General features: G+C 42.0%; 1 protein-coding gene across 6 annotated transcripts in view; it reads right to left on the bottom strand.

Annotated features, from left to right (window-relative positions):
- Nucleotides 1-16,152, bottom strand: part of LOC139564823 (tensin-2-like) — a 75,071-nt gene that overhangs the window by 52,598 nt on the left and 6,321 nt on the right. For 5 of the 6 annotated variants that reach the window (XR_011672829.1, XM_071384671.1, XM_071384679.1 and 2 more), the window contains exons 2-3: nucleotides 5,954-6,062; nucleotides 5,834-5,871 (exon numbers count right to left, since the gene is read on the bottom strand). Coding sequence is in view for 4 of the 6 variants with exons in the window: in XM_071384671.1 (XP_071240772.1) it covers nucleotides 5,834-5,871; nucleotides 5,954-6,062 (147 nt within the window). In the remaining 2 variants the exon portion in view is untranslated. Of the gene's footprint in view, nucleotides 1-1,382; nucleotides 1,585-5,833; nucleotides 5,872-5,953; nucleotides 6,063-16,152 lie in introns of those variants that run through there. The other variant, XM_071384689.1, reaches the window with a different exon arrangement.

Raw genomic sequence — 16,152 nt, 5'->3', positions numbered from 1 at the left:
AAAGCTGCTATGTAGGATTCATGAAAATGAATTAAACCCTACAAAACCCTATAAGCCTCAGTGGTACCAGAGGCATTGACATGGCCACAGCACAGAAAATAGAAACCCTATAATCCCTGTAACATTAGATAGCTATTGTTGTCTGTATCTTCCAGCTCAGCTACACAGGAAATTAAAAAACACTCGGTAAATATAAACACACATACTTGTGTGTGCACGCACACGCGCATGCACGCATTCTGCCTTTATTGCTTCCGTACTCAGCGGGTAGAGAGCTTAAGCCATTAACACACTATGGTGGTGCATGCAGCGTCCACCACAGTGTACACCCCAGAGGCTGCAGCTGGAATGGTGCCAGAGATGACAGTGACAATTCTGTGACGGTGATGACTCCACACTGTTACCAACAAGCTCAACACCGTGACGTTTATCCAGGCCATTGCCTTGACACTAGGATCTAAGGCTGCGTGTCCTTTCTAATTAAACAAATCCACTTCACCTCCTCTGCTATTGAGCTCGAGCACTAGAGAGCTGTAATCTGCATTGACAGAACTATTTCGGTGTCGTAATCGATATAACCTTAATTGTAGTGGTCGCTATAACATCCACTCATGTCTGTGTCTTTGACATGCTGCCCAAGGTACAGTATTCCACATGAGCGAATTTCACCCCAACCAAGACACTCTGCTACTACTTATATATATCGCCCTGGTATTTTTCTTAAATAATACATTAAAATCTATTGTATAATACATGTAGAAAGCAGGTCATTGCAAGGTGCAATCCACATTCATAGTCCACAAAGTACTTAAGTATGAAAAATGGAACCAACTCCAAAACTAGGTGATGTTTTTGACGCTTCTATAAACACCCCAAAAATCTATCCATCCATTATCACATAATAGCGTAACATACCACTGTAATCTCTACCTCAATTCATTTGTCAACAGAGCAGTGCATTACTTGAACGGCTGACAAAGTGTGTGTATCATGATAATCTGTAGCTCACATGACCAGAAGCAGTTGGTTCACAGATGTTAGGGCAGCTGACTGTTACCCAGCCATTCTGTTTCTTATGCGTCCTCCCAAACAGAACCTTCTACACACACGTCTGAGGTACGCTTCCCTAGCGCTTTCTCCCATGCCCAGTTTTGCTGTGTGATGTACAGCAATGCTCAATCTATATACTCAATAGTCCATACTCTCTTCTAGGCACTTCTGCCAGCCTTCATATCGAATAGATAAGGGTTCAATATCAATATATTGCTCTACCAACAACAAACACAGAGAAGGGAAGACTCAGAGTATAATCTTTCCCTTCTGTGCCCACTATAAACTCAGGACTACTCAATATCATGAATGAACCACTGAAATAGTTTTACCTTTCAGCCAGGCGCTTCAGTTCCCCCTCGCTCGTTCTCTTCAACCTCTGTCACCGACAAGCCTTTCTGTAGAGAGATGGTGATACAGTCCCGCTTTCTCTCTATCCCTCTCTTTCTCTCTGACTGCAACACACGCGATACAGTACTCTTCTACCTCCCTCTTTCACAGACACAGACACACACACACACACAGTCCAGCTGTGACAGTACACCCACACACACAGACACACCCTGGGCACCAGTCCAGAGTCAAAGGGCTCTGGTTTCTGACGCCCTCTTCACTGCCCTGGGACGAGACACTGGTAGAGGGAGGGAGAGATGAAGAGGCAGAGTTGATGAGAGAGAGCCCGAGAGAGAGAGAGAGAGAGAACTTTGGGGAGAGCTTAATGCCTCACATCAGAAAAACCCCATTCGAAATGGCAACATCTGGAAAAACCAATAAAGCAAATTGAACTGAACTACTATGAAAACGATATGAAAATCCAGAATGGCCGAAATGTAACGAGACTCAGATCAAATTACTTGATAATTTAAAAAAAAAACGTAGAAAGAACAGTTAAAGACCAACAAAACCCATTAGACATACCCATCACAATAACAGAGCTGAAAGAGAAAACCAAAGTGCGGTAAAGCCTGTGGCAGACACCATCTGCAATAAGATGAAGAAAAGCTGCAGGAAGCCATGCTCAAGCTCTTCAACCCAGTGTTGAATGTAGGATACTTTCCAGAAATATAGAATAAAGAATAAATAATATAGAAATATAGAATAAATAATAAATATGAGAATACAGACCTTCCTCAACAAAAAGTGTTTTAAGTGGCTTCTTACCAAAACAAACATCTGACCACATCTACACCCTTATTAAAAAACATGTTTATCAGTCCACCAAGGGTAAAATATTTGCCTGTTTTATTGACTTCAAAAAGGCATTCGATTCCATCCAGCATAAAGGACTCTTCCTCAAACTCATCCAAAGTGGAGTTGGAGGAAGAACCTGTGACGTTATTAAATCATAACATAACACAACATTGAAAATAAATGTTGTGTTAAAATTTGTTAAGAAAAACCTCTTTTTTTTCACACAGTGGTGAGGGGGGGTCACTCAGGGCAGCAATCTGAGCCCAACACTGTTTAATATCTACAGTGGGGTCTGGAATTATTGGATCCCTTGATAAAGATGAGCAAAAAAGACTATATGCATTTAGCTGCTAAATCATGGCTACCACAACATTATAATTGTTTTTTAAAATAATTTGTATAATCTTCGGGATGGTAAAACATTCTCGGTGCAAGCTTAAACCAGATATAAAGTATGTATAAAAGATAGTGGAGCAATATATTTTAAACAAAGCCACATTATATAATGTTTACATACCCTACATTACTCATCTCATATGTATATACTGTACTCTATACCATCTACTGCATCTTGCCTATACCGTTCGGCCATCGCTCATTCATATATTTTTCTGTACATATTCTTATTCATTCCTTTACACTTGTGTGTATAAGGTAGTTGTTGTGAAATTGTTAGGTTAGATTACTTGTTAGATATTACTGCATGGTCGGAACTAGAAGCACAAGCATTTCGCTACACTCGCATTAACATATATGTTTGTTTTACCCCATGTGTAACTATGTGTTGTTGTATGTGTCGAACTGCTTTGCTTTATCTTGGCCAGGTCGCAATTGTAAATGAGAACGTGTTCTCAATTTGCCTACCTGGTTAAATAAAGGTTAAATAAATAAATAAATAAAACATCTGCTAACCATGTGTATGTGACAAATAAAATTGGATTTGATTTTAATCATCCTTGAGAATAATCACCCCCAATGATTTTGTTATGTTTGAGTCAGTCAGATAGCATAAGAACAAGGCATAAGCCATGAGAAATGGTGTATAATTGAAGGAAATTTGCTTTAAAACTGTACATTTTCTCAACCCCATGGCAAAATGTGTGTAATTGAAGGAAATTTGCTTAGAAACTGCAATTTTTCTCTCGGCCCAATGGCAAAATGTGTAGAATTTCGGGAAATTAACTATAAAACAGCAAAATGTTGTCACCGAGACCAAGAGGAGGGCCTTTAAAACCACACCATTGGCCACTCCTAAAAGGTTTAATGAGATTGGACAACAAATTGGGATGGACCTTACACCATTTCCTTATACAATCTTTCCAGATCCTTTATATTCATCTGTGCCTCTTCAATTCAAACCACAGGTTTTCAATGGGGTTCAAGTCCGGAGACATTTCTTTGTGGATTTTGGGGTTATTGTCTTATTCATGATGCCATTAACCTTAACAATGGCCCCAGGACCATTGGAAGTAAAAATACAAATAAAAAAATAAGAATTTAACTAGCATGATCATAATAACTGTGTCTCCCATTGGTAGGGTACCACTACATTCAGTCTTGCCTATAAAACAAATGTTTATTGACAGGTACAGAGAGCAATGGTAAGAGAGGAGGGAGGGAAAGGGAGCGTGAAAGAGGAGCAGAGAGATAGCGTGCTGTGAAGCTTTTAAACAACATTTGTAGCCTTGTCTCGTGTCCTTCATGTATTTATGTATACTCCCAGATTGGAGCTGTCAAATCATTCTTTCTCTCTCTCACACCCTCCGTCTCCAGCTGCCACACACTTATTTGCGCTCGCCTTCAATCGCTCCCTCACCGGCATCCCGAGAACGCCCGTTATTTCTATATTTACCTACTTAGTGTCCTTTTCATATTGATCATTACTCACCGTGATGCGCGCTCCACTCCTCTCCGTGTCACGAGCCGCTGTTGTTTTTGGTCATACTACCGTTACTATAATACCACAGAGGAGGAGTACCAAAATATATAATCCTCTTTTAATGCATGGTGAGTTAGATACAACAGCTGGTGTGGAGTCACACGCCATTATATTTTGAGTGTATGTGTGTGCGTGCTTGAAGAGGCACACCATTATGTTTGAGTGCGTGTGTGTCGGTCTGTGCGCGTGTGACAGAGAGAGTGAAATGTGGTGGTGTGTGGTAGCATGTCAAATACAAGGTTGCAAGCCAACAGAATGGGATTTGATGCTGTAGTAGTTCCTGTGCAGGAGTGCTAGCTGTCTTAACAAATTAGAGTAGAGAGGCATTTTTCACAACGATGTGGCATAAGCTGGGGACCCGGGACAAGACGATGAGGGACACACACACACACCTGTTCTCTCTAGCATGGTCACCTTGCTGCTTAGTGTGCTTCTCGTCCCTCAATGTCATACCAGGTGGTGGTGTTGCTAGGTGGCCATTTCAGAATGAACAAAAAGTGCCAAAGATATTTGTTCTTCATTTAGGGTTATGGTTAGAGTAAGTGGTTAAAGGTAGACTCCACAATATTACATTATCATACAAAACAGGGAAACTTCCTGCGTACACTAATGCTCATCTCACTTTGTGCTCCTCCTCGCAGCTTGAGGCTTGCCCACACTGGGAAAAAGCCAACAGTGGCAGTCTTGGCCGATCTGAATTCTCAATTTTATTCAGGGCGGAAAACCTAATTTCTTATTGGACAAGCTCCTGTAGTACTCCCTGTTTAAATCAATTTTCTCCCGTTTGCCAAATGAATACAATCCTGTTGATGATTGAATGAATACAATCCTGTTGTCGCCCGGGTATGTGTGATAATTTCATCCATCGGAATGCAACTTAAAAATCACATGTGGTTAGAAATCTTACCGTCCTTTCTGGCATTGGACTACCTGGTAATCCCAACCAGCCCCCCTAGTGAGCTACTACTAAGCCCAAAGAGAGACAGGCAATAAAGTTTGTCTCATTAAAGAGCGGAAGCCAGCAGTAATTTGTCCTTCCTATGCTTTCTTGTCCTATCTAACCCGACTGCTGCAAGTGAACCTGAACGCTTTTCTTGACCGTCTGTCCACCCAGTCAGTCAACAACTCACCGCTGCCCCCCTCTGATAATTTAGTTCTAAGTGCTGTGTGTGTACCAAACTTTACACTTAGCAGCACAAAGTACACCTCAGATGATTAAATCGTCAATAAATGTGTCGGAAGGAATTGTTGGCAACCTCAGCCCATAATCCAATGTCATTTTGGGCCACTTGGCATGTAATACAGTAGTCAGTACTGTATCACAACATGCCCTTTGCTCACAAAGCATGCCAAGAGGTAATAACATTTCTTGGCATCCTTCAAAAACATAGCCAGTAGTTTTTAACAGCTTCCCTCTTATAGATACATCTAGACCATGCTAGCCTTGTCCTAGGTTTGTTTGGTCCTTGCCAATTTCTATGGTGATAATAACCATAGTCGATGGCGAGACAGCGCAAACAGATCTAGGACCAGGCTAGTATCCCTTCAAAATGTGAACATTTTAGCAGTTTCTATGGTGAATCTTGTAGACCACACAAAACAGATTTACTCTAGACAAGCAATTTTTCTTTTAAAAGATGGCTCAAGACCTACCTTGGCTTCACATTTTTTATGAACGGCTGTCTTGCACTCTGCAATGAGAGAGAAAAGAAACCGTGTGAGAGTTGGTTGTGTGTGTGTGTGTGTACGAATTGTGTTACACTCTGTACTCACCCTTACAGAAAGCCCCAGGGATGTCGATGGTCTGTCTACACACTTCGCATGGTCGTTTCTTCCTACAGCTCTTCTCTGTGAACGCATGGGACACGGCTCCTTTACCTAGCTGTAACAGAACAGAGTAGCAAAAAATGACATTACCCAATGAGATGGAGACTGCTGGCATTTCTGCACCCAAATATACCAACTGTGTCAAATGTAATAGTACAAAGGTCATTGGTATACTGAGAAAATCTGGAAATATCTTTGCTCAAAAACTGACATCCAGAAGAGTCTTGTCCGGTCACGGAAAATGTGACGGATAGAGATTGTGATTCAAAGTGCTTAAGTCACATATACAGGGTTGCAGGTGTGATTGCAGAGTACAGTGAAAATCTAAGGCTTCGAGCTCCAACAAGCAGGACAAAGTGAAATTGAAAAAAAGAGAGGTAATAAACAATAGAAATAGAACTATATACTGTACATAACTGTGGGAGTAATTAATAAATACATGTACAACGGGGTGGAGGCAGAGTAAGGACTGTTGAGGGGGTGGGGGGGGGGATGACCATAGGGGGAGCAGCACCATGACCATTGAGCGGCGTAAAAAAATAGACATCAAAAAGTGCTGAATGTCGTTGGGATGAGGCAGAGTAAAAGTCTGTTGGGGGGGAATGTCCATAGTGGGAGCAGCAGGAGAAAGAACCTCCATAGTAAGGTGGGGGGAGGGGGGGTCCATAGGGGGGGGGAGCAGGTAGCTGACTAGCAGTAGCTATTCAGCAGCCTGATGGTCTGAGGGTAGAAACTGTTGGCTAGTCTTTCAATTTTTGCCATGATGCTCCTGTACTGCCCACATCTGAGTGATTGAAGCGGGGAGAACAGGTCATGGCTCAGGTGGCTGGGGTCCCTGATGATCTTCTTGGCCTTCCTGCGACACCTGGTGTCCTGTAGGGCAGGCAGTGTGCACCCAATGGTGCGTTCGGCTGCACATATCACCCTCTGAAGAGCCTTGCGGTCCGCGGCGGTGGAGTTGCCGTACCAGGCTGTGATGCAGCCCGACAGTATGCTCTCGATGGTGCTCCTGTACAACATTGAGGGCCATCGGGGACATGTCGAATTTCTTTGGATTTCTTTGGAGTCGCTGTCGCGCCTTCTTCACTACGGTGTTCGTGTGGTTGGCTTCTCAGATGTGTACGCCGAGGAATTTGAAGTTATTGCCTCCGTGGCAGCCCCGTTGATGATATATAGTTTGATAGATAGTGTGATAGTGTGAGGGTGGTGTGTGCTCCTATACTCACCCGTGCTTGAGGTGAATATGTGTGTGTGTGTGTGTGTGTCTATATGTCTGTCTTCACTCTTGGTGTTACAGGTTGAAGGGATGGAGGGATTCAGACTAGAGAGAGACACCACTAACATTTTCCTTAATACAGGGAGAGAGGTGGATGTTTGCACAGCTGCCTAGACTGGCACAGTGCAGTACAGGCACCCTTTCAGTGGAAACCTATGCTAGACAGTCAGCACTGTCAACAGGCACCAGTGACAAACTAGAACACCCCAAAAATGTTGCTCAAATGATAATCTAATCTGTTTTAAATGGCGGATCAAAACCCACTGTTTGTGGCTAAAGCTTAGCAGTTGGCTAGAAATATGGCTTTGTTCATTTGTGGGTCGCAATATAACTTGAAAAGCTTTATGTGAGTCACGTCGCAAAGAAGTTTGGGAGCCACTGAGCAAAGCCGAGAGGAGAGGCAGAGAGAAGAGAAGTAGAGACAAGAATGGCTTGGTTCGTTGAGAGAACATCATTTGTCAGAAAACTAAAATGGGAATGGATCTAGGGTTTCATTCCATTGCTGCTGCTGCTCATTTTACAAGTGGACATTTGCTCAAACAGTCTTGACGTTGGGAGATGGATGGCTAGTCCAATAAGGAAGATAAAAACCTCCAGGAAGATTGAATGGACTACATAAAAACAGCTGCTTACGCATGCATACACGCACGCACGCGGGATTCAGACTCACCTGCCTACAAAATACAACACTTATTTTAAGCAACACAGTTAGACTTCCACATATTTCAACAGAAATCCAAACTACATTCATACACAAATGTATGCACACACAGTCCCTGTGACGGTATAACTATAAAATCTACATCATCTACTGCCTCAAAATCCATGTTTTTTATGCACTCTCAGAGGACAAAGGCATGGCAAATGTCTGAGAACATCCGAAAGCGGTGTCATCTGATTGCGCGTGAACTGCATTAAGTCATTAATCTATCCTCCCCAGAAGGGAGGGGGGAGAGTGTGGTCTGGGTCAACAACTAACACCAACTCCAGCAACAAACACCTTTACTTATTCACTCACTCCATCACCTTTATGTATTCACTCACTCCATTACCTTTATTTATTTATTCACTCAATCACCTTTATTCACTCACTCCATCACCTTTATTCACTCACTCCACCACTCCACCTTTATTTATTCACTCCATCACCTTTATTTATTCACTCACTCCATCACCTTTATTTATTTACTCACCCCATCACATCTCTCCGTTGTCCACCCCTCCCTCCCTCTAAGAGGAAGCATATGTAGCTTTGCTGTGATTTAAAAGGTTGCTTTAAAGTGTGTGTGTGTGTATTCTATCAAGATCAATAGAGTTCATGTAGTCCACTGAAGTTGCCGCTGGCTTGTTTTTAACACGCAAGGATGTTAAAATAGCATGTTCAACAGCATAGTGGTCATCCTACAGATATTCAGATAGCCAGAGCACAGTGTGAAAACACATACAATGATGTATATATGTGTCCAGACTGTTATATTTGGGGTCACTTTGCATGTTTACTAAACTGCCACGGGACTCATCAGAATGGATGGATCTGCCATTATGACTGTGTTTGTTACCGCTAGCATGGGAAGTGGGAGAGATGACTAAGTTTCACTCTTTTTCTCACTCTCTGTCTTTCACTCACTCGCTCCGTACCCATCTCTGTCTCTCGTTAGATACTAGGCATACATCTTTTATTAGATCCATCAGCTGGTATACTGTTATATAACTCATGATTAGGGCTGCCTCCTAGAATCAATTTGAGTTAAGCAATTCAGTATCCATCCTTTCGAAAAGAATGGTCAATGGCAAGTGAAATTATCTGATGAATCTGGAAAAAGAAACACTGAAGAAACAACTTGAGTGGTGTACACACTGTGAACTCGCCTACACCCTTGGCAAAGACCAGTGACTTAACTTGTTTCATTTGTAACTAATACTTTCCATCCAAGGAAAATTAGACTTCTTACATAAGACATCTAGGAAGCAATCCAGGAAGCTCAAGTGACACAAACTCAAATGAAATCAACTGTTGGGTGAAACTGGACATAAAGTTAAGTGGGATGATATACATTATATTTCACAAGCATAGCATATACAGTTGAAGTCAGAAGTTTACATACACCTTAGACAAATGCATTTAAACTCAGTTTTTCACAATTCCTGACATTTAATCCTAGTAAAAATTCACTGTCTTAGGTCAGTTAGGATCACCACTTTATTTTAAGAATGTGAAATGTCAGAATAATAGTACAGAGAATGATTTATTTAAGCTTTTATTTCTCATCACATTCCCAGTGGGTCAGAAGTTTACATACACTCAATTAGTATTTGGTAGCATTGCCTTTAAATTGTTTAACTTGGGTCAAGCGTTTCTGGTAGCCTTCCACAAGCTTCCCACAATAAGTTGGGTGAATATTGGCCCATTCCTCCTGACAGAGCTGGTGTAACTGAGTCAGTTTTGTAGGCCTCCTTGCTCGCAGACGCTATTTCAGTTCTGCCCACACATTTTCTATAGGATTGAGGTCAGGGCTTTGTGATGGCCACTCCACTACCTTGACTTTGTTGTCCTTAAGCAATTTTGCCACAAATTTGGAAGTATGCTTGGGGTCATTGTCCATTTGGAAGACCCATTTGCGACTAAGCTTTAACTTCCTGACTGATATATTGAAGCAACATCAAGACATCCACATAATTTTCCACCTTCATGATGCCATCTATTTTGTGAAGTGCACCAGTCCCTCCTGCAGCAAAGCACCCCCACAACATGATGCTGCCACCCCTGTGCTTCACGGTTGGGATGGTGTTCTATGGCTTGCAAGCCTCCCCCTTTTTCCTCCAAAAATAACGATGGTCATTATGGCCAAACAGTTCTATTTTTGTTTCATCAGACCAGAGGACATTTCTCCAAGAGGTACGATCTTTGTTCCCATGTGCAGTTGCAAACTGTAGTCTGGCTTTTTTATGGCGGTTTTGGAGCAGTGGCTTCTTCCTTGCTGAGCGGCCTTTCAGGCTATATCGATATAGAAGGAGACAGAATGCGTCTCCTTCCTGAGCGGTATGACGGCTGTGTGGTCCCATGGTGTTTATACTTGCGTACTATTGTTTGTACAGATGAACGTGGTACCTTCAGACGTTTGGAAATTGCTCCCAAGGATGAACCAGACTTGTGGAGGTCTACACTTTTTTGGGCTGATTTCTTTTGATTTTCCCATGATGTCAAGCAAAGAGGCACTGAGTTTGAAGGTAGGCCTTGAAATACATCCACAGGTACACCTTCAATTAACTCAAATTATGTCAATTAGCCTATCAGAAGCTTCTAAAGCTATGCCATCATTTTCTGGAATTTTCCCAAACTGTTTAAAGGCACAGTCAATTTAGTGTATGTAAACTTCTGACCCACTGGAATTGTGACACAGTGAGTTATAAGTGAAATAATCTGTAAACAATTGTTGGAAAAATTACTTAGGACATCTACTTTGTGCATGACACAACAGACTTGCCAAAACTATAGTTTGTTAACAAGAAATTTGTGGAGTGGTTTAAAAACAAGTTAATGACTCCAACCTAAGTGTATATAAACTTCCGACTTCAACTGTACTGGTAGTATACTATTCTACAATTCATATTGAAGTATGATAACCTATACTATAGGCTAGTGGAGTATAGTGTGGTATAGTAGAAATGTTGAATGGAGGCGAGGTTCGTGGTTGTTGAAGAGTATTAGGTTAACCGTTAAGAGTACAATAATGAGGAAAACCGGTAGAAATTAGAGTCATGTTGAAACTGAAACCCAGATAAATGATCCATAATAATCTAACACAGAAGTGTTTACTAGTGACGTGTGCTGCAGACATCTACACCCAAGTACACGTTTTTCAATTAAATTGTCAATATAAATAATAGTTGGCTGATGATGATTACAACACAAGTCCTCTTAACTTAATCATCTCGCAATTTGGTCACCTTTTAAAACCTGTGCAATTATTCATATATCATTAATGACATCAAATATACCGAGGTAAAGTTGGTTTTATATTCACACATTCAACAGACATTCAACAGACATTTGCCAAAAGCCATTTAAAATTGTAAAAATCAATAACGTTTTCACTGATTATGACAGAATCATCAAGCTAGGTATGATATATTCTATAAATGTCTGGCATACTTTCACAACCTTTATTTTGAGGAAAGATTCCAGTTTTAAAGCGGTATGAATAAATAATTCACCGTTTGTCACAGAAACATCAAACTATGTATGATTTATTCTATAAATGTCTAGCATACTTTCCCAACCTTTGTTTTGGGTAAACATTACAGATTGGATTTGATATAAAAACATAAAATCTATAAGATGCCTTTTAAAGCAGTATAAATCAATAACTAATTCACCGTTTGTCACAGAAACATCAAACTAGGTATGATTTATTATATAAATGTCTAGCATACTTTAACAACTTTTGTTGTGAGTAAAAATTCCAGTTTTGATTTGATAGAGGGCATGTGGTCAAAGTTCTAACGAGTCTGTTACACCCTATTAGAAGGGGCATGGCATGAAATTCTGCATCTTCAGTCATATTAAATTAGATTACAGGAAAAAACTACAGGATGAAGGGGTCAGGCCTGACTAACAAAGAAGAGGTGGATGGATCAAGAGGACCAAGACAAGCAAGAGGATCAACATGGACATTCCACAGTGGAGATAAGGGAAACTAAGAGTGAACCATAACATACACTACCGTTCAAAAGTTTGGGGTCACTTAAACATTTCAGTTTTTATTTAAATTTTAAGAAAAGCAAAATTTTTGTCCAATAAAATAACATCAAATGGATCAGAAATACAGTGTAGACATGGTTAATGTTGTAAATCACTATTGTAGCTGATTTTTAATGGGATATCTACATAGGCGTACAGAGGCCCATTATCAGCAACCACCGCTCCTGTTTTCCAATGGCACGGTGTGTTAGCTAATCCAAGTTCATAATTTTATAAGGCTAATTGATCATTAGAAAAACCTTTTGTAATTATGTTAGCACAGCTGAAAACTGTTGTGCTGATTAAAGAAGCAATAAAACTGGTCTTCTTTAGACTAGTTGAGTTTCTGGAGCATCAGCATTTGTGGGTTTGATTACAGGCTCAAAATGGCCAGAAACAAAGACCTTTCTTCTGAAACTCATCAGTCTATCCTTGTTCTGAAAAATGAAGGCTATTCCATGTGAGAAAACTGAAGATCTCGTACAACGCTGTGTACTACTCCCTTCACAGCGCAAACTGGCTCTAACCAAAATAGAAAGAGGAGTGGGAGGCCCCGGTGCACAACTGAGCAAGAGGACAAGTACATTAGTGTGTCTAGTTTGAGAAACAGACGCCTCACAAGTCCTCAACTGGCAGCTTCATTAAATAGTTCCCGCAAAACACCAGTCTCAACGTCAACAGTGAAGAGGCGACTCTGGGATGCTGGCCTTCTAGGCAGAGTTGCAAAGAAAAGCCAACACAAGATGAAGCAGATGCTAAACTACAGTACTGTTTTGCTATCACAGACGAACATGTTCCGTGATTCTTCCGATGGCATTGAGGAGTACACCACATCAGTCACTGGCTTTATCAATAAGTGCATCGAGGACGACGTACATACCCCAACCAGAAGCCATAGATTACAGGCAACATTTGCACTGAGCTAAAGGGCAGAGCTGCCGCATTCAAGGTGTGGGACTCTGTTACGAATCCCTTTGGCCCGACAATCTGGGGGGGATGGTAATGGGACCCGTAACACAACTCACGCAAATTATAATAGTGAAAACGTAACAGTGAGAACAAATAACCACGACAACTTAAATCTACCGTCAAACTCAGGGTTTATTAGTAAACACACGGTAATGGGGGGGTGGGAGGGGCAGGAAAAGGGGCTGAGCTGGACCCAAGGAATGAAACAATAAGCATCCATAAAACACCCCTAAGCTAGACTAGCCTATTTCAACAACAGCTAACTAACTAACCAAAAATACAGTGGGTGGTCCGCCCAGTTCTAACTAGTGTATTTAACAAAGTTTACCTATGGGTAGTGTATGCCCATGGGCGAACTGTCTGGTTACCACCTTTTCCCACCATCAAACAAACACTCAAACACCATAACCAAAAACAATACTCACAGGTGGGGACAAAGTGACATGTATCCTAAACCACACAAGAGATCTACAACATATGGCATTTACAGAGAGATTGAGCTCCTGAGAAAACAACTGACAGGGTTCTAAACCAAGGGAAAGGAACTGTGATTGGGTAAGAGAAAAGGAGCAGGAGTCTTCTGATTAGCGACTAATTGATGACTGATTGGGGAATGATGATTGTCACCTGTGAGTAGGGGAGAAGGAGAGAACAGAAATACACACAGGATACACACAGAATACTTGTATCCGTAACAGACTCTAACCCGGAAGCTTACAAGAAATCCTGTTATGCCCTGCGACGTACCATCAAACAGGCAAAGCGTCAATACAGGGATAAGATTGAATCATAGTACACCGGCTCCGACGCTCGTCTTATGTGGCAGTGCTTGCAAGCTATTACAGACTACAAAGAGAAGCACAGCCGCGAGCTGCCCAGTGACACGAGCCTACCAGACGAACTAAATCCCTTCAAGGCAAGCAACACTGAGGCATGCATGAGAGCATCAGCTGTTCCGGACGACTGTGTGATCACACTCTCCGTAGCCGACGTGAGTAAGACCTTTAATCAGGTCAACATACACAAGGCTGTGGGGCCAGACGGATTACCAGGAAGTGTGCTCCGGGCATGTGCTGACCAACTGGCAGGTGTCTTCACTGACATTTTCAACATGTCCCTGATTGAGTTTGTAATCCCAACATGTTTCAAGCAGACCACCATGGTCCCTGTGCCCAAGAACACAAAGGCAACCTGCCTAAATGACTACAGACCCGTAGCATTCACGTCCATAGCCATGAAATGCTTTGAAAGGTTGGTAATGGCTCACATCAACACCATTATCCCAGAAACATCAGACCCACTCCAATTTGCATACCACTCCAACAGATGCAATCTCTATTGCACTCCACAATGACCTTTCCCACCTGGACAAAAGGAACACTTATGTGAGAATGCTATTCATTGACTACACACCATAGTATAGTACCCTCAAAGCTCATCACTAAACTAAGGATCCTGGGACTAAACACCTCCCTCTGCAACTGGATCCTGGACTTCCTGACAGGCCGCCCCCCCAGGTGGTGAGGGTAGGTAACAACACATCTGCACGCTTATCCTCAACACTGGAGCTCCCCAGGGGTGCGTGCTCAGTCCCCTCCTGTACTCCCTGTTCACCCACGATTCCATGGCCAGGCACGACTCCAACACCATCATTAAGTTTGCAGACGACAACAGTGGTAGGCCTGATCACCGACAACGACGAGACAGCCTATAGGGAGGAGGTCAGACCTGGACCGGGTGGTGCCAGAATAACAACCTATCCCTCAACGTAACCAAGACTAGGGAGATGATTGTGGACTACAGGACGGGGCTGTAGTGGAGCAGGTTGAGAGCTTCAAGTTCCTTGGTGTCCACATCAACAACAAACTAGAATGGTCCAAACACACCAAGACAGTCGTGAAGAGGGCACGACAAAGCCTATTCCCCCTCAGGAAACTGAGGATTTGGCATGGGTCCTGAGATCCTCAAAAGGTTCTACAGCTGCAACATCGAGAACATCCTGACTGGTTGCATCACTGCCTGGAACGGCAATTGCTCGGCCTCTGACTGCAAGGCACTACAGAGGGCAGTGCGTATGGCCCAGTACATCACTGGGGCTTAGCTGCCTGCCATCCAGGACCTCTACACCAGGCAGTGTCAGAGGAAGGCCCTAAAAATTGTCAAAGACCCCAGCCACCCCAGGTCATGACTGTTCCCTCTACTACCGCATGGCAAGCGGTACCGGAGTGCCAAGTCGAGGACAAAAAGGCTTCTCAACAGTTTTTACCCCCAAGCCATAAGACTCCTGAACAGGTACTCAAATGGCTACCCAGACTATTTGCATTGTGTCCCCCCCCCCCCAAGCCCTCTTTTTACACTGCTGCTACTCTGTTTATCATATATGCATAGTCACTTTAACTATACATTCCTGTACATACTACCACAATTGGGCTGCCCAACCAGTGCTCCCGCACATTGGCTAACCGGGCTATCTGCAATGTGTCCCACCCAATACCCACCAACCCCTCTTTTACGCTACTGCTACTCTCTGTTCCTCATATATGCATAGTCACTTTAACCATATCTACATGTACATACTACCTCAATCAGCCTGACTAACCGATGTCTGTATGTACCCTCGCTACTTTTATAGCCTCGCTACTGTATATAGCCTGTCTTTTTAATGTTGTTTTATTTTTTTAATCTACCTTTTGTTCACCTAATACAGGCTCTAACCAATAGTGCAAAAAAAGGTAAGTAAGCATTTCACTGTAAGGTCCACACCTGTTGTATTCGGTGCACGTGACAAATCAACTTTGATTTGAATTAGTTGATTTCTTCATCTTTCACTGCAACATTTTAGATTATGTATTTCTATCAAAACTGGAATTTCTGCTCAAAGCAAAGGTTGTAAAAGTATACTAGACATTTATAGAATAAATAATACCTAGTTTGATGATAATGTCCTAATCAGTGAAAACGTTATAGATTTACCTATCTTTAAATGGCATTTTACAGATGTTATGTATTTGTAAAGTGGAATTTTTACTCAAAACAAAAGGTTGTAAAAAGTATACTAAAATGTATAGAATAAATCATACCTAGTATGATGATTGTGACAGTGAATTAGTTATTGATTTATACCGCTTTAAATGGCATCTTAAAAATTGTCTTTCTATC

This window comes from Salvelinus alpinus, chromosome 2, assembly GCF_045679555.1.
Source record: "Salvelinus alpinus chromosome 2, SLU_Salpinus.1, whole genome shotgun sequence".
NCBI classification, from domain to species: Eukaryota; Metazoa; Chordata; class Actinopteri; order Salmoniformes; family Salmonidae; genus Salvelinus; species Salvelinus alpinus.
Note: the sequence above shows the minus strand (reverse complement) of the source record. Positions and strands in the feature narration are given on the sequence as shown.